General features: G+C 34.6%; 2 protein-coding genes across 3 annotated transcripts; one reads left to right on the top strand and one right to left on the bottom strand.

The window, feature by feature from the left end:
- Positions 1–212: 212 nt before the first annotated feature.
- On the bottom strand, positions 213–22,024 carry rskrb (ribosomal protein S6 kinase related b). Of its 2 annotated transcripts, none has more exons than XM_051092987.1 (12): positions 21,782–22,024; positions 10,760–11,038; positions 10,592–10,675; positions 9,025–9,093; positions 8,669–8,738; positions 6,208–6,315; positions 3,986–4,026; positions 3,823–3,850; positions 3,377–3,466; positions 3,081–3,169; positions 2,845–2,955; positions 213–2,128 (listed from the first exon to the last, which is right to left on the bottom strand). In XM_051092987.1, the coding sequence occupies exons 1-12, from the start codon at positions 21,803–21,805 to the stop codon at positions 1,790–1,792; spliced, it is 1,332 nt and encodes a 443-aa protein (XP_050948944.1). In that variant the 5' UTR covers positions 21,806–22,024; the 3' UTR covers positions 213–1,789. The 2 variants fall into 2 exon arrangements, with proteins under 2 accessions (XP_050948944.1, XP_050948943.1); XM_051092986.1 differs by lacking the exon at positions 21,782–22,024 and adding an exon at positions 11,891–13,066.
- mrm3b (mitochondrial rRNA methyltransferase 3b) lies at positions 14,513–19,662 on the top strand. The gene is made up of 4 exons (XM_051092985.1): positions 14,513–15,049; positions 16,441–16,685; positions 16,764–16,931; positions 18,180–19,662. The coding sequence occupies exons 1-4, from the start codon at positions 14,580–14,582 to the stop codon at positions 18,731–18,733; spliced, it is 1,437 nt and encodes a 478-aa protein (XP_050948942.1). The 5' UTR covers positions 14,513–14,579; the 3' UTR covers positions 18,734–19,662.
- Positions 22,025–23,260: the final 1,236 nt, after the last annotated feature.

Raw genomic sequence — 23,260 nt, 5'->3', positions numbered from 1 at the left:
GTTCTATTTAAACACAAAAAGCTCTATTTACTTAAAATAGAAACTGTTCAAAAATATCTCTTCTTATTTTAGAGAGATTTACAGAAATCGCAGCTCAATAATAGCAGAGGCTAACACTGCAATGACACTGCAACTTCAGAAATGACCACATGCAGCATCAATTACAATACTGCATGAAAAGAAAACATTTTACTACATTATTTATTGTTCTTAGTGTTTAATAAAGGATCACTGGTGTCAGGCATTCTAGGCATAAAACAAGAACTGTCATCTCAGGCAAACAAGGTCATTCATGCATGCATGGGCATCCAACCAGGCCCTCAGCAGTGGTTAAAATAACAGCATGAACAATAAAGTCAATAGGAAAATTGGTATAACACATAACACAGGCTCTTTCCCACAGTCCAAAGTGCATCATGGAAAAAAAAATGCAGAGTGCTGAGCATATAAATGTCATATAAAAGTACAGATATCAACTTGACGATTTGATCTATTTAGCATTAATGTATATCCCTGAGGGTTTGTGTAGCTTTCAAAATAATATGCAGTTTTATGTGAAAGTTTGGGACCCTCTTGCAGAAGCTGTGAAAATGTTAATAATTTTACCAAAATAAGAGAGATTATACAAAATGCATGTTATTTTTTATTTAGTACTGTCCTGAGTAAGATATTTTACATAAAAGATGTTTACACATAGTCCATAAGACAAAAAAAGCTGAAATTGTTCAAATAACCCCCTGCAAAAGTTTGGGACCCCTTGGTTCTTAATACTGTGTGTGGTTACCTGGATGATCCACGATTGTTTTTTTGTTTTTTAACCTTTTTTAATAGTTGTGTTTGAGTCCCTCAGTTGTCCTTAGTGTGAAAAAATGGATCTCAAAATCATACAGTCACTGCTGGAAAGAGTTCAAATATACAAAAGTTGCATGAACAACTTTTACAAAACCAAAAAAACGTAGATAATTCAGGTAACCACACACAGTATTAAGAACCTACTTTTGTAGGGGATTATTTTAATAACTTAAGCTTTTTTTTGTCTTGTGGACTATATGTGAACATCTTTTATGTAAAGTATCTTACTCAGGACAGTACTAAATAAAAAACAACATGCATTTTGTATGATCCCTCTTATTTTGTTCAAATTATTCACATTTTTACAGATTCTGCAAGGGGTTCCCAAACTTTCGCATAAAACTGAAAACTAGGAAGAACTGAATTTATGGTATGTTTGTTTAAAGAAAATGCAGTGATGGCATATTAATCAGGACAAAATAGTCAAATAACGTCAAAGGACTTGAGGAACTATGAACCACATTTCATTAAATGTCTCAACAAAAGGTAAGGAATTCAACGTAAGGATTAAAGTGTCTCAATAAAAAAAAGAAATACATTTAACAAACATATTTCTTCACAGAGGAATAACCTCCTATTAAAAGGTCCACCCAAAAAATAAAAAAAAATTGTCCTCATTTACTCACCCTCATGTCATTCCAAACCTGTTTATTTGTTTATCTGTTCTGCAGAACACTAGAGAAGATATTTTAAAGAATGTTGGCAACCAAACAGTTTCTGTTCTCACTGACTTCCACTGTATTCTTTTGTACATTCAATGGAAGTCAGTTGTGCGGTTACCAACATTCTTCAAAATATCTTCTTTTGTGCTCCACAGAAGTAAATCATGACAAAATTCTAATTTTTGGGTGGACCATCCCTTTAAGTTTCCCACCTTGACCCACATGTCTCTAAAATGTCAGATTTTGGAAACTCCAGACAAAACTGTCTTAAAATGTTAAACAAACACTTCTCGTTGTGAAGCATCATCCTGAGGTACATGGCTTTGCATGAGCGCTTCTATTCGTTCCATGTTGGCCAGAGTCGGAGAAAGGTCTGGAGTGGTAGGTGTGCAAGGTGAGGTTAAGAGAAAGTCACAGTCAAAGTTAGGGAAGGGCTCCAGGGTCAGGCCTCGACGGGCTTTGGCAGGGCGGTCAGGCCGGTTCTTCAGCTCCAGGATCAGCTCCATGGGGGTCTTTTGGAGCAGATGGGAATCAAACGGCGTGCCGTGGAAAAAGGTTTGCCGCTTGAAGCGTTCCAGTGTCCGAAGACGACGTGCTGGAGTCTTACAAAGAAGCTGAAGAGAGGAAAAATAGGTTTAAATAATTAAAGGTTACTAGTATTCAGATGGGATCTCAATGTCTCTGTGCTCACAATCACCATTATCCCAGCAATCAAAAATCAGAAGTTATACATTTTAAAGGGGCAATTCAGCCAAAATCGTGACATGACGTGACGAATTGAAAAGTCTATCATCATTTACTCACTCTCATGTTGTTCCTAAACTGTATGGTCTTCCGTGGAACATAATTAAAGATCTCTTTGAGACGTGAGTTTTTTGTCTATACAATTGAATTCAATGCGCTTTAGTGTTGTTTGGTTACCTGAGTTCTTCCAACTAGTGTTTCACAGAAGAAAGTGATGCAGGTTTAAGACACAAGGGTGAGTAAATGTTGACAGGTCTTTTTTGGATGCAATATCCCTTTTAAAATGGATATCTTAGATAATTTGATTCCTTTTTATTCAGAGAATTTGATGAGAGTTTAAACTAAAAGCTGATTTTTGATTGATGACTGATGATTTTTGATTGATCTCAGCAATTCTGAGCACAGTTTGAGTAAATGATGACAGGATCATTTATTACTATTGCTATTTTTTAACTTTACACTCTTACTATATGTAAACAATGACCTAATTTAAGTCTATGTTTAGGGTTTGCAGAGAAGCAACTGAGACAAAATTGATACTTTTGATTGATACAATCGTGGCAAAAAAAAAGACCAGCATGTGTACCTCTGTAAGCAGGAGGGCAAAGGGAGGAGAGAAGTTTTTTGGCATCTCATAAAGGAAGCTGCGTACTCTCCTCAGCATGCTACAGTGATCCGGCTCTGGAAACACAGGAAACTGAGACAAAAACGGAGGGGGAGGGGGAGTTTAGAATGACTAGGCATAAATGACACGTCTATTCACACAGGCAGAAAAACACAAAATGTTGGTGCAAATATACATGTATGTCTATTTGTCCTTACCTTTCCAGTGGCTAATGCAAAAAGAAGGATGCCGAGAGACCACCAGTCAGCCGCGTGGTTGTAGGGACCACCGCTAAGGACTTCAGGAGCTAAAGAGACAGATTTCTTTAAAATCTTGCTTACATTCCACACATAGCTAGACATATAAACGTCCTTTCATTAGTCAGCCATAAATATCATTAATGGCTCATTTTTCATTTCGAGAGACTATGTATGTATATTAATTCCACATATGTTCCACATAAGTCATAGTAATCATTTATTTGTTTTAATTTCTTGTTTTATTATAGATTTACCCATATACTGGATCGTTCCACAAATAGTGAATGCCCTTCCTCCACGCTCAAGACGCCGGGACAAACCGAAGTCAGCCAGTCGTAGGTGGCCTTTAATAAAATATTAAAAACACTCACATTTACATAGTAAAACTAGAAGTTTTACATAATAATGATTATGTTTATATTATAAACAAATTAAATTTATGATTAAATGGTAATTTGATGTCATTTTAATAAACACATTTTGAAACAACTGAAATATCACAATATGAAATGACTAGACTGGATTATTTGTTAATATTTTATTGCTATCATGATATCATGTTTGTGTAAATACTCTAGGTATATTCTTTGGCCTGGAAACCTGAAGCCTGGATGTTCTGGAACATTCGATGTTTACATGAAAAAAAAGCTGACATCTACTGCCCTCCACTGGAGGGACTGCAGAACACAGACTGCCTTACCGTGGTCTGTTAGAAGGACATTCTCCATCTGTTAAAAATATAACAGTGAATGTTTTTTAAGCAATCTGGAGTCAAGATTTCAAATCAAGATTTGAAACATTTTATTGATCATATTCATTACTTAAGGTCATTAAATTAACAGAACATCCAAAACAGTATATACCTTCACATCACGATGGATGATTGCACAGTCATGAAGAAACCCTACAAAACATAAGATAATATTTACAGTATAATAAAACAATTACTTTGATAAGCATGTATACCTACTTGAGAAAAAAAAAAAGCTTGGCACAAAATTTCCATGGATTTTTTTTATACATGATTTTAGGTTGAAATGTATTATTATATTATATTATATTATATTATATTATATTATTATATACATCCCTCTGTTCAAAGGTTTGGGGTTAAGATTTTTTAAAAAGGCATCAATACTTTAATTCAGCAAGGACACATTAAAATGATAACATTAAAATGACTATAAAGACATTTATAATGTTACGAAAGATTTCTATAGCCAATAAATGCAGTTTCAAATAATCTTATTAGAATAGAACAAAGTCAAAGTGTCTTATGATTTTTTTTTCTAAAAATGCTGCTGAAAATTTTAAAATAATTTAAAAAATATCCACCTTATTCTTTAAAGCAGAAACAAAGACTAGAAATACAAAGACCGTTCAGTCCTATATTTATAAATGGGAGAAACTGCAATGCGCAATATGGCGGAATAGTCCCGCCTTCTAAATGAAAGAGCCAATCGCTGACTGGTAAAGTCATTGTGTCACTGCAGCGACCGTTAAAGGAGAAGTCCACTTCCAGAACAACAATTTACAGATAATGTACTCACCCCCTTGTCATCCATGATGTTCATGTCTTTCTTTTTTCAGTCGTTAAGAAATTATGTTTTTTGAGGAAAACATTTCAACATTTTTCCCCATATAATGGACTGATATGGTGCCCTAATTTTGAACTTCCAAAATGCAGTTTAAATGCGGCTTCAAACGATCCCAAATGCGGTTGTAAATGATTCCAGCCAAGGAAGAAGGGTCTCATCTAACAAAACGATCGGTTATTTACATTAAAATAAAAAACAATTTAAATACTTTTTATTCTCAAACGCTTGTCTTGCCCTGTAGTCCTTGAACTCTGTGTACTGTGGCTCAAGACAGTTAGGGTATGTCGAAAAACTCAGATGGTATTTTCTCCCTCAACTTCGAAAATCATTTCAAAATCATCCTACATCGCTGCAGAAGTACAGACCCAGTGTTTGCAAAGTGAACATGCAAAAAAGATCAAACACCCTTAACAAAAAAGGTAAAACAGCGATATAGGACCATTTTGAAGTTGAGGGAGAACATGAGATGGGAGTTTTTCAACATACACTAACTGTCATGAACCAGAACAAAAACAGTCCAGGCAGAGTAAGACAAGACGAGCGTTTAGCATTAAAAAGTATATAAATTGTATTATTTAAAAAAAAAATAACCAATCGTTTCGCTAGATAAGACCCTTCTTTCTTGGCTGGGATTGTTTACAATCGCATTTGGGATCGTTTGAAGCCGCATTTAAACTGCATTTTGGAAGTTCAAAATCGGGGCACTAAAGCAGTCCATTATATGGGGAAAAATGCTGAAATGTTTAACTGTAAAAAACATAATTTCTTTACAAGTGAAGAAAGAAAGACATCTTGGATGACAAGGAGGTGAGTAAATTATTTGTAAATTGTTGGAGTTCTTCTTTAAGAGCGCCGGTTCTCATACATACCTGAGGCTGGATCGACCGATGCGCAAGCGCAGTTACAAGCGCGTTGTGGCTGGGCATGCACATTGGCTGGTCTAACTTGAAAAATAAGCTTTTTAAAAGCTATTTGAGCATAAGAGACAACATTCATGGGGCAGTTCATTTCAGATTTTGTTGCTGATTTAAAATATGTAATTTAATTGTGAGTTCAACGAGCCGTTTTTGAGATTTCAGGATTCCCCTATTCATGTAGATAGGGTCTTGGATGAGCAGCCCAGAGGCGCTGCAAATACGTAAGCCTATGGGCAAGACTTCCAGTTCATTAGCCGCTACGGGGAACTAATAATAAGAATAACAATGTGCAGCAAATGGTAAACTGTTAATTAAGATAATATGTTAAAATGATATGGTAAGACACACCAATTTGCAATATCAAACAGCAAAACGAGCTGTTTTGTACAGTTAAAAAAAGCTGGACACAGATGAGACTGGAAGCCACACCCATACAATTTACTGTAACAATATTTCACAAATTACAGTTTTCATTGTATTTTTGATCAAATAAGTGAAGCCTTGGTGAATATAAAATACTTTTTTTCACGGTATTTCCCAAAGTATTTCTTGTCATATAAATTTGCTTACCTAGAGCAGAACCTAATTCAGCAGCAAACACTTTTACCACATCCTCTCCAAACTGTCCAATCATCACCCAGTATGTGTACAAGTCCCCTGTGCTGCAGTAATCACACACTAGAGAGGGAAAAAACAGAAACAAACCATATAAACAGTGCCTGAATTTGCAAATCCCAGTTAGAGACAAACACAAAAATCCAACTAAAACATCTGTCACTTGACCATATTCATAATACATCAGTCAAGACCATCTGTTTCTAACAGTTATGCCCTTATCCAGACCACTGACTGGTAGAACATCACGGTCAGATGAAGTACAGAACATTCTGTGTTATAAAACACCATCTTAAGCTTGATACAAACAAATCCCAACTGTAGACTGAATTAAGTGTCAGTAGAAATAGGAATAAAACAGTGCAGGCTGTGAATGAAGTAATCAGGTGACAATCAAAGGAAGTGACATGATCATCACAGCTTTAGCTAGGAGAAAACATTCAAGGGGTAAACATCATAGTGGAAGAAGAAAACTGACTTTCACAAATGCAGTCAGGATCACTGGGAAATCAAACACTGGGGAAAAAAAGGACTTAAGGTTTGGACTGAGGAGTCCTAATAAGTGGGCTCAGATTGAATCTGTGGACTTTTTGGACTTTTTTCTTCACTGATTTTGGAAATAAAGTCTATTCTATTGGTTTATTTTATTGGTAGCTGAAAACATCTATCTATCTATCTATCTACAGTTGAGGTCAAAAGTTTACATACACCTTGTAGAATCTGCAAAATGTTAATTATTTTACCAAAATAAGAGGGATCATACAAAATGCATGCCATTTTTATTTAGTACTGACCTGAATAAGATATTTCACATAGAAGACACAAGAGAAAATAATAGTTGAATTTATAAAAATGACCCCATTTAAAAGTTTACGTCCCCTTGATTCTTAATACTCTGTTGTTATCTGAATGATCCACAGCTGTGTTTGTCCATGAATTCCTTGTTTGTCCTGAACAGTTAAACTGCCTGCTGTTCTTCAGAAAAATCCTTTTTCAGCTTTTTGGTTTTTCAGCTTTTTTGTATTTGAACCCTTTTCAACAATGACTGTATGATTTGAGAACCATCTTTTCACAATAAGGACAACTGAGAGTCATATGCAACTATTACAGAAGATTCAAACGCTCACTGATGCTCCAGAAGGAAAAACGAAGCATTAAAAGCCAGGGGTGAAAACTTTTGAACAGAATGAAGATGTGTACATTTTTCTTATTTTGCCTAAATATTATATTTTTTGTCATGTAGTACTGCCCTTCAAAAGCTACATAAGATACTTACATGTTTCCCAGAAGACAAAATAAGTTAAATTTAAATTTAACTTATTTTAGATCTTCAAATTCAAAACATTTTCACCCCCGGCTCTTAATGCATTGTGTTTCCTTCCGGAGCATCAGTGAGAGTCAATTTTATAAATTCAACTATTATTTTCTCTTGTAGAAAATATAAACAGATTTTATGTGAAATATTAGATCAGCATGCATTTTGTATTATCCCTCTTATTTTGGTAAAACAATTAACATTTTGCAGATTCTGCAAGGTGTATGTAAACTTTTGACCTTAACTGTATCTATCTGAAGCTGCATGTCTCTTTAAAAGACTTCAAGAATTCAAGCTTTCTGGCCAGGCTTTCTCAAGCCAAAATGATTTAAGTTATTTTTAATAAACATAAGTTTGTCTAGACGAACCTATCTAGTTCAAAAGTCTTTGGGTCACTTTACATGAAATCAGCACCATGGATAGCACCCATATTGTATAAAACAGTGGTTAACAACTCTGGTCCTGGAGTGACCCACTGCTCTGCACATTTTGTATGTTTCTCTTATCTGACACACTCAGTTCATGAAGCTCTCCTCTAACAAACTTATGTTTTGAATCAAGTGCGTTAAATAAGAATGGTATACAAAATGTGCAGAGCAGTGGATTTCCTGCTCTGAAGTTGAGAACGACTACTATAAAACATGAATTGCTTTCATTCTTTGAATTTTGGGAACTCTCATTCTGATACTCTGTACACATGAAGCGAAGTGGTGAAGTGTTTTACACTTTCTCCTTTCCCACAAACGATTTCTACTTCAAATAAATGCTGCTCTTTTGAACTTTCTATTCATCAAAGAAACTTGAAAAAAACGTGTCATGGTTTTTTACAAAAATATTAAGCAGCACAACTGTTCTCAGCACTGATAATAAGAAATGTTTCTTAAGCAACCAAATCAGCATGTTAGAATTGATTATGGAGGATCTTTTTTTTAACACTAAAGACTAAAATAATAGCTCCTGAAAACTGAGAACTTCAGGTCTAATGATAGTTTGTAGGAGATCCAGGGAGATTTTTGTGTCAGGGCCACATGGCACTTGGTTGTGAGGGAAGACTTAAATTTAGTGGTGGGAAAGGCAGGAGGAGAGTTCTGAATCACTCACTAATGTAGATGTGCCGTTGGGTCTGCCAGCAGTCCTGCAGGTCGTGGACAAAAGGGTGGCGGACCTGACGCTGCAAAGCAACAATTTGACAACAAGACCACAGGTACAGTGAGTCATAAACCTCTGTGGGTTTTGAACTCGACCTCTACCAAGAACCAGGGTGATAAAGTGACCTGCTTATATTCATCCTAGCTCTCTTCCAGTGAATTTGCATTTCTTTCCTGTTGCTACTAAAACACAGACCACCTCAATCTCCATAGCACCTGTGTCACGTGCTAGGAGTCAGTGGCTGTAAAAGATGGCATAGACTAATAGACCGGATAAAAATGATGACATCACAGAAAACTGAGGCTCACCTGGACTATTACTTCCTCCTTAGACTGCTCCAAAACTCCCAAGCGCAAAATCTCAGATTTTGGAATAACCTGCATTAGACAATAAACACAAATGGTGAATGAACATTACTATGTTGCTATAACAGGTTGTTTATTCTTCCTCATGAAGAGGATGACTAATTCATATACGCTAACGTTTATAAAAATTTGGGGCCAGTAAGATTTAAAAAAAAAAAAAAAAAGTATATTCTTTGAGCAAGGATGCATAAAAATGATCAAAAATGACATGTTAGAATGTTACAAAATATTTATATTTAAAAAAAGCTAACTTTCTATTCATCAAAGAATCCTGAAAAAATATATAATGGTTTCCACAAAACATCAGGTAGCACAACATGTTTTTTGAGCATCAAATCAGAATATTATTTTTCTTATATTTGATAATAATATTTGAATATTATTATTTCTGAAGGATCATGGAGTAATGATGCTGAAAATTCAGCTTTGCAAAACACGAATAAATGACCTTTTAAAATACATAAAAATAGAAAACAGTTATTCTAAATTGCAATATTTTTACAAAATATTACTGTTTTACTGTATTTTTGATCAAATAAATGCAGCCTTGGTAAACGTAAGAGACCTTAAAAAACTGAAATTTAACAGACCCCTTGATAATAATATACAATAAGTAGGGTACAATGTAGCTAAAGGTGCCCCCAGGGGGTAAAAGGTGCCTTTGATATTATTTTCCTCTAAACCACTAGATGGCACAAAAACGTGGCGTAGCACCTTCCAAAACAATCGCTTTTCAAGATGCACATGCAAATTTGTCTGATCCTTGACGCGATCATGGGCAGCGCCGCAAAGTTGATTCTGTGCTTACTTGATCTAATTTTTGATGTTTTTAATATGCTGTAGATTTAAGTTTTTAATACGATTTAGATTTTGAGACAAATGTCTTCTTAATGATTTGTTTACGATAATTAAAGCAACAGTTTTTAAATAACGAAAAAATATGTAAAAGTATGGTGTAGTATTTGGGGTAAAAAGTGCCCCTGGTGTTGGGGTTAAAGGCACATGATAATTAACATGATAATTAATAGATGGCTGACTTTTTGATTTGTTGACATGACATGGTTAGATTCAGATGGTAAATATCATTATTTTGGTATTATTATTTTCAAGATAATCACCATGTTTAGAATAAAACCATCATATTTAAAAACATGATATTCATGATACATGATACATGATATCATGTAATAAAATATAATTTGTTGTTACTGTAAATCTATATTAACTGCTTCAGAATCTTCAGAACGAGTAATAACTTAGACATTATTAAAAAAAACATTGTTATTTTAGCTAAAGTATTTATATCAATACTGTGTGATTTTAAAACAAAAATAACGACTTGTATTATTTATTGTCACACAAAATCTGTTGCTCCAAAAATGTTCAATACAAACTTTTTTTTTGCAAATATGCATTTTAGGCGCAGTGAACAGCACATTTTTACTTAAGGTGTGCCTTTAGCCCTGTTGTACCCTACACATATATATTAAAATATAGACAAAGTTTTTACCTTAACTGCATAAACCTTTTGCTTCGACTTATCCTTAACCTTTAAAATGGGTCCAAAAGATCCTTTTGCTATGTAACCCAGGACCTACAGGTTGGACAATATGATAAAATAATGAGGAAAATATACATAAAACAATAATAACGAAAAGCTGACTAATGAGCTTCTCACCTGAAAATGTTCATGTCCTGGGACGTTGCGATGGGGGAATTCAGGCAGAAACATATTGATAAAACTTGGCAGACTCCATTCCATACAGAGTTTCTCAGGGCCCGGTAATGAGGAGACCAGGTGCTCAGGAATGGATGGCTCCTTGTCACAAATCATTCTATGTGATCCGATTCGTAATGGGTTGATTCGGCAGAGCCCAGCTGGGAGAGCAATACCCACAGCAGAGAGAAATCCCCGCCATCTGGATATTTGTGACTGCTCCTCCGACCCTGTACACTGCTGTGAATGAATGTCATTAAATAATAATTACATGGTTACTCATATTCCAGCGATGACCTATTTTTTTAACGTTCATGGGTGTCTCTGTAACTGTGGATACTTGTCTTTTATTTCAAATAATTATAAGAAACTGAAGAAATATACAAGAGGAAAATAATAAGCCATAAACATGTTTTAAGGAGATTTTTAAAGAAGAACATAACTGGTTGTGGTGGAATTAACAGTGTGCAATGGTAATGATGAATTTATGTGTACAGATGTGTACAGTCAGATTGAAATACATTCAATATCCCATGAATTTCAATGCACATTTTAAATAAGAAATATCAAGTCAAAAATGCTCATATTCTAGGAAATTACCATAATATTCATATTAATTTAATTATGTTAATTATGCCCGGATGACACACTTTTCCTTGGCTTTGCTTTCAGTCAAATCCACACAAATGTGAAATGGCTCATGTAATTATTCTGCTTGCGTAAAACATAACTAGGTATTTACTAACTATAAATATGTATTTAAACAAAATGCAATGACCTACTTATAAACAAACACACACAAAAAACGTCTCATAGCATCCCTCTTGTTGCATATAAAAACAATACAATACAAAACATAAACATAATTTTATATAGCATACATTTGTTTGCTTCTTTTTTCATTAAATATGACTTAAATAACCTATTAAGACTTAGCTTCTAAAAATAGACATGCATTGCTTAACTCTTACCAAGTACAGATCAAACATTAAAGTAACACATGCCACAGTCAGCAGCCATCCACAACACTATCTTACAATGTTTTTACGTGTTCTCACCCTTCGTACCAAGAAAATAATTTAAAGAACTAACCTTGCTGTTCTTGCTAGCATCGGTACCCATCACATTTGTCGTCTTGCGTAAAATATCAACGTTAGTTGAATCTTACATACTGTTCATCCATGTTGTCGCTTGTAGTTTCAGTGGCAGTGAGGGACAGAGCACTGCCAGCAACGTGCATTTCTGTTACAAACGCTTGAAATTGGACAGGGCAAGAGCTTTTACATTATGTCTCACATTGAACTACACAGAAGAATTACTTTTCTACCGAAGCGTTATCAGTGTGACAGATATGGCGACAAAAACAAGATAATCTCTGATAGCATTGAAGAATACTGCGCATCCTCTCACGTTACTGTCATCCAATCGGATTTCTCGTCGAGCTGTTAGACCACGCCCACTCCAGCGCCCATCGAAACAGTATCAGGAGCTGAATTATTTACATCCAGCGATGAAACATGACGTTATTAAACATTAAGTACTATAGTGTAATGCTTTCTGTAAATTTATAGTTATATCTGAACATTGTACTCTTAAAAATAGGCATCTTGGCATAAATAGTTCCATGAAGAACCTTAACCATCTGTAGAATCATTCCATTGCACAAAGAGAGAGAGAGAATATCATATGTCCTGTGACAGCTGATTTTTTCAGCAACATTGGGTTGCATACGAAAAGGGATGGATTATCTCATGATCAGTGTTGTTGCAGAATGTACAGTTGGTATGACTGAATTTATAAAAACCGTTTTATAGTATGGTATTTTGGCAAATAGTCAGATAGTCAAATCAGTTCTGTTTTCCTTGTTTACAAATCCACTTACACCCACGTCTTTAGAATAATGATTAGAAACAGTAGCTGCACAATTGCCCATAATGCATGGATGATAATGCTGAGAGGCAACACTTAAATCATACTTCTATAAAAGGCAACCATATGTGGCTCCCTAGATTGGTGAGGCTTTACAAAAAGAAAAATAGATGGTAAAAAATAATTATATAGCTACATTTTCACTTTTTTTCTGTCCAAATATTATGCATGTATGCTAATAATGTAAATTAAGGCCTATAGTATGCCAGCTTAATTGTCTGTGCTTGATTTTTATATTTCAGTATTTAAATGACACTACAACAAATTGTCTAAATAGTCTATTTATTACTAAATAAATAAAATAAAGTTGAGTATATAAATATCTATATATAAATATAAACAAATGTTTTGTCATATTGACCCTAGTAAAAACGTAATAGATTTAAAATGCACAATTAATTTTTAAACTAAGAATAGTTCAAGACTATTAACATATTTACTGACATATTAGTTGAGATTTAGTGATAAAAAATTGTAATTAAACTTCATTTGGAGTACTACTTCTGCCTAAAATAAGCCTAAAATATGTTTTAATGTCACTATTTATGAGGACTGTATGATCCTTAAATATTTATGCATTTAAAGAATAAAGTCTACCTAAAGTATATTCGCAATAGTTCCACTTTAGCACAATCAAAAATACTTCAGTATATCTTTAGCTGGACCTCAGAACTACTTCCGCACAATTAAAGTGGATCAAATACAAAATTAGTTGTTCCAATTTAGCAGACTTTAAATGTACCTGTTTAGTATATTAAAAGTACAACTGCAGGGTATTTTTATTAAGTACATAATATGTAAATTGAAATAGCATGAAATACATGTATTAAATACATTTTAGTATATTTATTTTTCACTAGGGGAGATATTTTTAACAATCTGCAATTTTGATATTAATTTGAGTATTTTGTTATGAAATGTTGTGATTTTTATCCCATACGATATATAATGGCTACTCCAATCTAAAGTTGTATATTGATAACATGTATAAATCACTGAACCAATATAAATCAAACTGAATCAGTGAAAGGTTTTAGCTATTTCACGTAGTGATCAAAATGCATTACTATCAAAGCAGAACGTTTCTATTAGAAGCTATTTCAGAATATTTTACTAGGAATTTTTTATTGTTTTAAAAAGAAATTTCACCTTGTAGATTTTAAAAAAAATTGTATTCATTTATTTTAACTGTAATAAGACTGTAATAACTTTTACATAAACAGCTTGTACTTATTAAACAGCTGTATTGTTTTCCTTGCTGTTAAATTTGTACTTTGTATTGTTTTTAACATCGAATTTAAATTTCAACTTTATGATATAGTAACGGCAATTATAATAATCAAAAAACATAAATATAAAACTTTTCAACATCAAAAAAAAAAAAAAAAAAAAAAAAAAAAAAAAAAAAAAAAAGCATAATATCGGTTTCTACAAGATTAACAAAAATCATTGCTTTTTTTTTGTAATTAGGTTCTTTCAAAAATATTTGGGTCTTAGGACATTAAGAAAATAAACAATTATTAGTTTTCATAGAAAATTCAAACAATACAGAGATCAAAATTATTGTTTTTTCTTTTATGACAAAAATCCTCCATCAAGATATTTTGTAAATTTCCCACTGTAAATATATCAAAACTTGATTTTTGTTTAGTAATATGCATTGCTAAGAACTTCATTTGGCCAAAAATATTAATATTTTGATTTTCAAATAGTTGTATCTTGGCTAAATATTGTCCTACCATAACAATATATGGAAAGCTTTTTTATTCAGCTTTCGTATTATGTGTAAATCTCAGTTTCAAAAAAGTGACCCTTACGACTGGTTTTGTGGTCCAGGGTCACATTATAAATAATGACCTTCCCCATAGTAGTATTTGTAAACTCGCGTCCCGGAAATTCACTTGTCAAGATGGCGACGCGCATTGCAAGCATGAGGTTTTCGTGCACAATATTTCAACCAGTATTGACATTGCGATGTCATTCAGTAAATATAAAAAGATATGTGCGTAGACGCAGATGTGTGTCTGGTTTAATTCAAGTGAGCGATTCGATAGAAAATTCGAAACGGGTCGTCAGTCAAAAGGAACATTTATTACAAGACAACATTTTCAAAAACGCTGAAAAAGCCAGCATTCAACGACCCGACTGTGCTAGATATGACACCCGAAGCTGTGGCAACATCTCGGATTCAGTTCAGTTCTCACAGTTACCTCAGAAAAAGGTGATAAATGATGACACTCATCGATTCACAACATTGTCCCGTTTCGGAGAAGTTGATGGTTTGCTGTATGAGAAAGCACAGCCTGGGGACAAGAGTTTGACGTGAGTAATATTATTTATCAGACTTTACTGACATTTGTTACTACGTAATTCTTGCCTGAAGCGACAAAGAAAATGAGTCTAATATTAAAAGTGTTTTTTGTTTTGTTTTGCAATAAATTAAAGATACAGTTGCAGTCACTTAAGGTTGTGAAAAATGAATTAAATACCTTGAATCTCTATTTTGCATCTTGTGCATGTTGTTGTGAATGTTTGCCTTTTTTTTTCTTGGAGAATTACATGTCCTTTAATAAAAAGACTCAGTTGCTAATAAATAGTAACAAATGTTCTATTTACTACCAATAATTTTGTATTTGATTTCCATTTTATATGCAGGAGGTTGGTCAGCATAGCTGGATCTAAGAAGCTTCTTATTCTACTTGTTCTTATTCTGCTGTTTTAATTAGAAATTGTAAAATTTGACATAAAAGATGACATACTTTTAAATTATGTTAGAAAAATGCCATTACAAAGGCAAAAAAAAAAAATTCCCCTTTAATTCACTTTAAGGAGTGAAATATCACCTGGTAATGGAAAGGCTCATTTTTGATCAGATTTTTTGATTATTAGAAGGTGCTCCTAAATTTGAGTAATTTTGTTATGAAATGTTGTGATTTTCATCCCATACGATATATAATGGCTATATATTGTATATTTAAGAGTTGTATATTTAAAACATTTATAAATCACTGAACCAACAAAAAATCAAACTGAATCAGTGAAAGGTTTTAGCGTAGTGATCAAAAGGCAGTACTATCAAAGCAGAATGTTTCTATTAGAAGCTATTTCAGAATATTTTACTAGGAATTTTTTATTGTTTTAAAAAGAAATTTCACCTTGTAGATTTTTTTAAAATTTTTATTCATTTATTTTAACTGTAATAAGACTGTAATAACTTTTACATAAACAACTTGTACTTATAAAACAGCTGTATCGTTTTACTTGCTGTTAAATTTGTACTTTTTTGTATTGTTTTTAACATCAAATTTAAATTTCAACTTTATGATATAGTAACGGGCAATTATAATAATCAAATCAAACATAAATATAAAACTTTTCACCATTGAAAAAAAAAGAAAAAGAAAAAAGCATAATATAGGTTTCTACAAAATCAACAAAAATCATTGCTTTTTTTTGTAATTAGGTTCTTTCAAAAATATTTGCGTCTTAGGACATTAACAAAATAAACAATTATTAGTTTTCATAGAAAATTCAAACAATACATAGATCAAAATTTTTGTTTTTTCTTTTATGACAAAAATCCTCCATCAAGATATTTTGTAAGTTTCCCACTGTAAATATATCGAAACTTGAAGACTCAGTTGCTAATAAATAGTAACAAATTTTCTATTTACTACAAATAATTTTGTATTTGATTTCCATTTTATATGCAGGAGGTTGGTCAACATAGCTCGATCTAAGAAGCTTCGTGAGCAGCAAGGTAAAGTTGTTTTGGAAGGAAAGCATCTTATACGCAGCGCTCTGGATGCAGGGGCCATAGCACAAACTGTTTATTTCAGTTCTGTGGATGCACTGCGGGAGCTCCCCCTGGATAAACTCAGACGTACCAGCACTGTGAAAGTCAGAATGGAAGACACCAAATTCTGGTCTGATCTTGACATCTCAAAAAACATAATAGGTAAGACGATCTCCATTATCAGTGCAAATCAAATTGTCCCATTTAGCAGCACTTTAATTTTATATTCTCTGATTGCAGCCATATTCAAACGTCCCGTAGCATCAAATTTAACATTCTGTGAAGAAAAGTATGGCAAGCCGGTGCCTCTAACACTGATTTGTGACAACGTGAGAGATCCTGGAAACCTGGGCGCAGTGTTACGCTCTGCTGCCGCTGCCGGGTGTCATAGTGTGCTGCTGACTAAAGGTAACAGCAAATCTATTATATTATATTCAGAGCTCTATGCTTACTTTTCTTTTAAATTTAGGAGCACAGTCAAAATTTTAGGAGCACCTTCTAATAATCAAAAACTCTGATCAAAAATTAGCCTTTCCATTACCAGGTGATATTTGACTCCTTAAAGTGAATTAAAGGGGAATTTTGTTTTTACCTTTGTAATGGCATTTTTCTAACATAATTTAAAAGTATGTCATCTTTTATGTCAAATTTTACAATTTCTAATTAAAACCACAGAATAAGAACAAGTAGAATAAGAATAAGCTACATATCAAATGAAATCAGTATTAACAAAATTTGTACTACAGAATTTGTGACAGAACAACACAAAAGTGGCTTGTAACTGTATTTTATGTTTAATGAGGCTCAGAGATGGAATGTGTGCATTTAAATTCATAAATTCATGTTGAGATTAATGTTTTAAATATAAAATTTTGAATACAGAAATATTAAATAATTTAAATAACTGAAAAGATACTTTAAAAAAATGAAACTAAAACTGCCAGTAGGTGGTGGCAAGTCACTGATTTAATTACTGAATCATTCGTTTGAATGGCTGATTCATCCAGGAATAAAGCAAGTGACTGTCCTTATGAATGGAAAATTGATTCATTGACTCACTAGATTCGTTTAAAAATGCACGTTCATTCATAAACGAAACACCACTGTGTTTGAATGGAGATGCGAAGTGGCTCAGCTGTGACTTGTTTCAAACTTTTTTTGATGACGAAATAGAGCAAAATCAGACAATAGTGTTATAGTCAGGCAATGTCACTTAACATGCCATTTAATATTGACTTCGTTTATTTAACTGTTGTATTAAATCAATTTCTCATTTACAAATTCCCTTAAAAACATTGAAAGCTGTCACTCAGTTCATCGCGATCTCACAAAGTTCCATTATAATCAACGAAGCTCTCTACACTGCACAATGAATCTCTTATTTACAGTCTCTCTACACTTTGTTTATGAATGGATTTGTCGGATATGTCTGTAATACATTACTCAACGTTGCAAAAACGCGTAGAAACCTTTGAAGCTCCCCTCGGCACAAATACACAAATATGCTGATCGGGTTGCACTGGTGCTCCTAAATATTTTTTCCTAATCGTACGGAGTAGTTTTCAGTTGCATATGCGACTGAAAAGGTCGTACTGTAGAGCCCTGAATTATCTTATCTTATCTTATCTTATATTATATTATATGATCTCTCCTCAGGATGTGTGGATGTTTGGGAGCCCAAAGTCCTTAGGGCGGCCATGGGTGCTCACTTTCGTCTCCCCGTAATCCCGAGTCTAACGTGGAGTGATATTTCAAGTCACCTGCCAAAAACAGCAACTGTTCACGTAGCCGACAACTGCAGCACCACCATTACCGAAGATGACAATACCGCAATCCCTCAAAAACAAAAAAAGCCTTCAGATTATGGTTGGGTCAGAGGACATCAGTATCCAAGGAAGGTGCAATATGAGGATGGTGATTTGTGTGGTTTTGAGGATTATGATAGTGGTAAATCCCTCGAGACACAGTATTATTACAATGACTGGGTTGCTAGGCACACAGGCCTGGTAATTGGTGGAGAAACACACGGTCTGAGTCGGGAGGCTTTGCAATTGGCTGAGAGGACTGGAGGGCGGAGGTTACTGATCCCTATGGTACATGGTGTGGACAGCCTGAACTCCGCCATGGCTGCAAGTATTTTGCTCTTTGAAGGAAGGAAGCAGCTGCTGTCACTGGCTGAGAAGAAGTTGAGTGAGACCACAGCTTCATAAAAAAGATGCTGAAGCCATGCAATCAAAACATATTTGTTATGTAATATTAAAATCTTTTTCTGTTTGTCTGTAAATGAAAGCCTTTATTCTGATTCATTCATTCATTAAACAAAAACAAAATGAAGATATTCTTGATTTATTAGATATATAATAAGTGAATGCTCCGGACACATACTATACGTCCATCAAATACTTTTACTTCAAACTTCCTAGATTCCAGCCTCAGCCCAATCAGAAGTACCAGTACTTACATAGAAACCTATACAAGGTAGCCAGAAAGAAATGCTAATTTTTACAGAAATACGTCAGATGGATTTAGTGGCTTTTGCATCTGAACTCTTCATATATAAAATATGAAATAAAATATTTCAAATATATAAAACAAATATACCGTACTTGTCAAAAGTTTGGAAACACTGTGATTTTTAAAGGGGTCATCGGATGCAAAGTTCACTTTTACATGTTGTTTGAACATTAATGTGTGTTGTCAGTGTATGTACAAATCTACCCTATAATGATAAAAATCCATGCAGTGGTTTTTAATTAATCTGTAAAAATAATATCTCCTTTTTCAAATCAAGCCATTCTCAGATGCCTGTCGGTGTGGTGTCACACCCTCAAGAGGCTGCTCCCACGGTAGTTGATTGACATGAGCGTCTTACCTCAGACCCGCACTAAATCAGCTGTAACAGTCCAACCTCCATTGTTTTGATGCCGGAGCAGGGATGTAAGTTAGACAAGAATATCTCAGATTGAGCGATTGAGGTGTTGTGTTGCTGGATGTAATAATGAACATGGTGGTCGTCATTTACTCCCGACATTTGAGCCGCTGAAGATGCAGTGGGTTACGTTTGTTTGTGAATGGAATGCTCCTCTTGATCTACATAAATGCATCTATGTTTGCGTGAATCATTTGTGATCCAGCTTCACCTACAGCAGAAGTGATTATAAGGTTTTTTTTATGAATCTTTGCCATCGCCTTTCCTAATAATGTTATAGTTAGCAAGTTTAGCGGCTAAACACGGCTAAATGCGGCTAAAGTAAACAGGCTTGTCACTCCACAGAGAGAAGAGAGGGGCGGGCGAGCAGAGCTCATTAACATTTAAAGCAACCTCGACTAAAACAGGATGATTTTTGCAGAGCTGATTTTGACATGGTAAAAAGGGTGTTGTTTTACACTACAACCACTGAGAATTTTTAACCAAAGTATATTATAGACTTTTCATTAAGATCCTAAAGAGTCATATCCAATGACCCCTTTAAATGTTTCTTTATGGTCTTCTATATGCTTACCAGTTGAAAAGATGGTGTTTGGGTCAGTTTATGTGTGTAGGGATGTTAACACGTGATCACACCTTTCTTTTTGGAGTGCTACATCTTTCTGGTGAGCTTGTCACTTTTTAAAGGGGTCATCGGATGCCCATTTTCCACAAATTGATATAATTCATTAGGGGCTTAATGAGAAGTCTATAACATTCTTTGGTTAAAATTTCTCAGTGGTAGTGAAAAAAAAACAACCTTTGGAAACTCACCGTTAGGATCAGGTATAAAAAATTCACTAAGTGGGGATATTTTACAGCATTCCACACTGCCAAGGAGTAAACACAGTCAAAGATTATTAATTAGAAATCTATTTTTATTAGCACGGATTACAGCTGAATGATGTAATCCTAATGTAGAGCTGCTTTTTTTGGTTTTGCATTGAAGTTCATGAAAAGATCCTTTTTTTAAGAACATTAGAAAAATCACAAGCAAAGTCCTGATGCTGTGCTACATATAAGTCACAGAGAAATTCTCTTCTATTTAATATCTGTATTTATGTCAATTTGCATAAACAAAGGGAACCGCAACAAGGGATACAGTGATAAGGGAACTGCAGCAACTTAAGTGACGAACCTGGCTGGGACATGATTATCATCCTCTGAAAGGTGCAATTTCGTTTTATTTTAACATGCTAATCATATGATTCCTTAGCATTTTTTAATATCATTAGCCTAAATAAGCTGACGAAATACACAGTTACTGTAACTGCGAAATGTTATGTAAGCTGGCTACTTTAACAACTACAAATACAAATAAAAATGGTTAGTTAAACCTCTGTGGCTGCAGTGGAGACATTCAAGTTCCTGGGCTCCACCATCTCCCAGGACCATTGTGAAAAAGGCCTAACAAATGTTGTACTTCCTTCACCAGCTGAGGAAGTTCAACCTGCCACAGGAGCTGCTGAAGCAGTTCTACTAAACCATCATCAAGTCTGTTCTGTGCACATCAATAACTGTCTGGTTTGGCTCAGCTATCAGACACCAGAAGACTACAGAGAATGGTTCGGACTGCCGAAAGGATTATTGGTGCTCCCCTGCTCACCCTTCAAGAACTGTACACATCCAGGAAAGTAAGGAAAAGGGCTCAGAAAATCACTCTGGATCCCTCACATCCAAGCCATCCCCTTTTTGAAGTTTTGCCATCTGGTCGGCGCTACAGAGCCCCAAATACCAGGATAGCCAGTTTCTTCCCCCAGGAAATCTACCTTTTGAACAGCTAAATATTCCCCCATTGTGCAATAAAAATATGTGCAATAACCTTATATTTATCTGTTACCACCTACATCCTACTACATCCCATTCTATTCTGTTCCTATTCTATCATCTATAGCACAACTGTATATACAATTTCTTTTATTTTTCCATTTATTTTTCCATTTTTGGCTATTTATATTTACATATTTGTATTTTTATTGTCATCCTTTTATTGTCTCTGTGTATCGAAAGCCTGTGACGCTAAAACAAATTCCTTGTATGTGAAGGCTTGGCAATAAAGCTCTTTCTGATTCTGATCATTATAAACAAGCCACATATTTGAAAAATCCAAACAAGTACATTCTAAAAAACTCTTAAAACTACATTCCATGACACAAAACAGTATTCAGGGTTCCCACACCTTGGTCAACTTCGAATTCAAGGATCTTTCAAGGACTTTCCAGGTCCAATATCCTCAAATTTAAAGGAGAACTCCACTTTCAGAACAACAATTTACAAAAAATGTACTCACCCCCTTAATAATCAAGATGTTCATGTCTTTCTGTCTTCAGTCGTGAAGAAATTATGGTTTTTGAGGAAAGCATTTCAGGATTTTTCTCCATGTAATGGTTGTCATTGGTGCCCTGATTTTGAACTTCTAAAATGTAGTTTAAATGCAGCTTCAAAGGGCTCTAAACGACCCCAGCCGAGGAAGAAGGGTCTTATCTAGTCATGTCGAAAGGTTACGCGGAATGTAGGCAGAACCACAGACCCAGTGTTTACAAAACGAACACGCAGACTAAGGAAGTGCAAGACTAAGGAAGTGCAAGTAGGTCAAACACTGTTTACAAGCAAAAAGGTACAACGAGGTGAAAATGAGATGGAGTTTTTCGCCATTCTCTACCTTTTTGAGGCGGAAGTAGATTTCAAGTGAGAGCAAGTTTACATTGTGTTACCTTGTGAAACACATTGTTGCATTTTTTTGCATTTATTTTTGTCCATATGACAGAGATCTGATTCTATTTATTGTAATTCTGTTTTGTATAAAACTGAAGAATATTCAGCTCTGCACCTGGCCAAGTGATGGTCCTTTGGATCTCTGGCAAGTCATTCTTTGAGACCAGTGGCCATGACAAAACTTAATATCTTGCACAGTTTTATCACAGGCAGAATGCAAAATGTTTCAATACAAGCATTTTAGTCAAATGTAATTTATGCAATATTTCAAACATTTAGCCCAAGGGAGAAAAATCAACCCTTCGCAACAGTTTAAAATTAGCCCAATTCCGTGCAAAAAAGGCGGATTTGGCAACCCTGCATCCAACACAAGCTGCAGGAATGAAATTTAACTGATCATGGGTCAAGACAAGAGTAAAGAGAGATGACTGACAAATCACGCTGGAGGATTTGCTCAACAGATAATGCGCTCATCTGACAGAGTGTGTGTGATTGCGAAATTGAAAGTGAAAGTGAATAGCCACTCATTCAAAAGAGATTTAAATACTTAGCATATAGCGGCTCCCTGATGTGTGAAAATTATATTCAGTATTGGAATGATTGTGTGAGTGGGCGGTAATGGCCTGAAATTCAGCGGGAGCTGGATCAAGAAAACAGTCCCAAGTAGGGTTTTAATACAAAAATGCACACACTGAATGGCGACCGCAGAAAGCAAAAGCCGAATCCTAGACATTCTGGGGGATTTATAAATCCCAGCCGGACACATTTTTTAGGTCTAAAAAGAGAGGATATGTCTGAGAAAAAGAGGACGTATGGTCAGCTTAACTAATATAAATAAAGTGAGCTAGTATGCATAGGGCACGAAGTGTTGCAAGTGTTTTTTCTCAGCTGCACAGCATGTCCTGACCATCTCAAATCTTGATCCACAAAGAAAGAAATGGGACAGCTCAGATGAGCATTATTCATATTTAGCATTTTTATCTTATTTTTTAAAAATTAGTAACATTATTGCAACTACTTCTTTAAATACAAAGAAATGTGGGAACACTGAACA

This window comes from Labeo rohita, chromosome 21 (genome assembly GCF_022985175.1).
Source record: "Labeo rohita strain BAU-BD-2019 chromosome 21, IGBB_LRoh.1.0, whole genome shotgun sequence".
Lineage (NCBI taxonomy): Eukaryota > Metazoa > Chordata > Actinopteri > Cypriniformes > Cyprinidae > Labeo > Labeo rohita.
The sequence above is the reverse complement of the archived record's forward strand: the minus strand, read 5'-3'. Positions and strand labels throughout refer to the sequence as shown.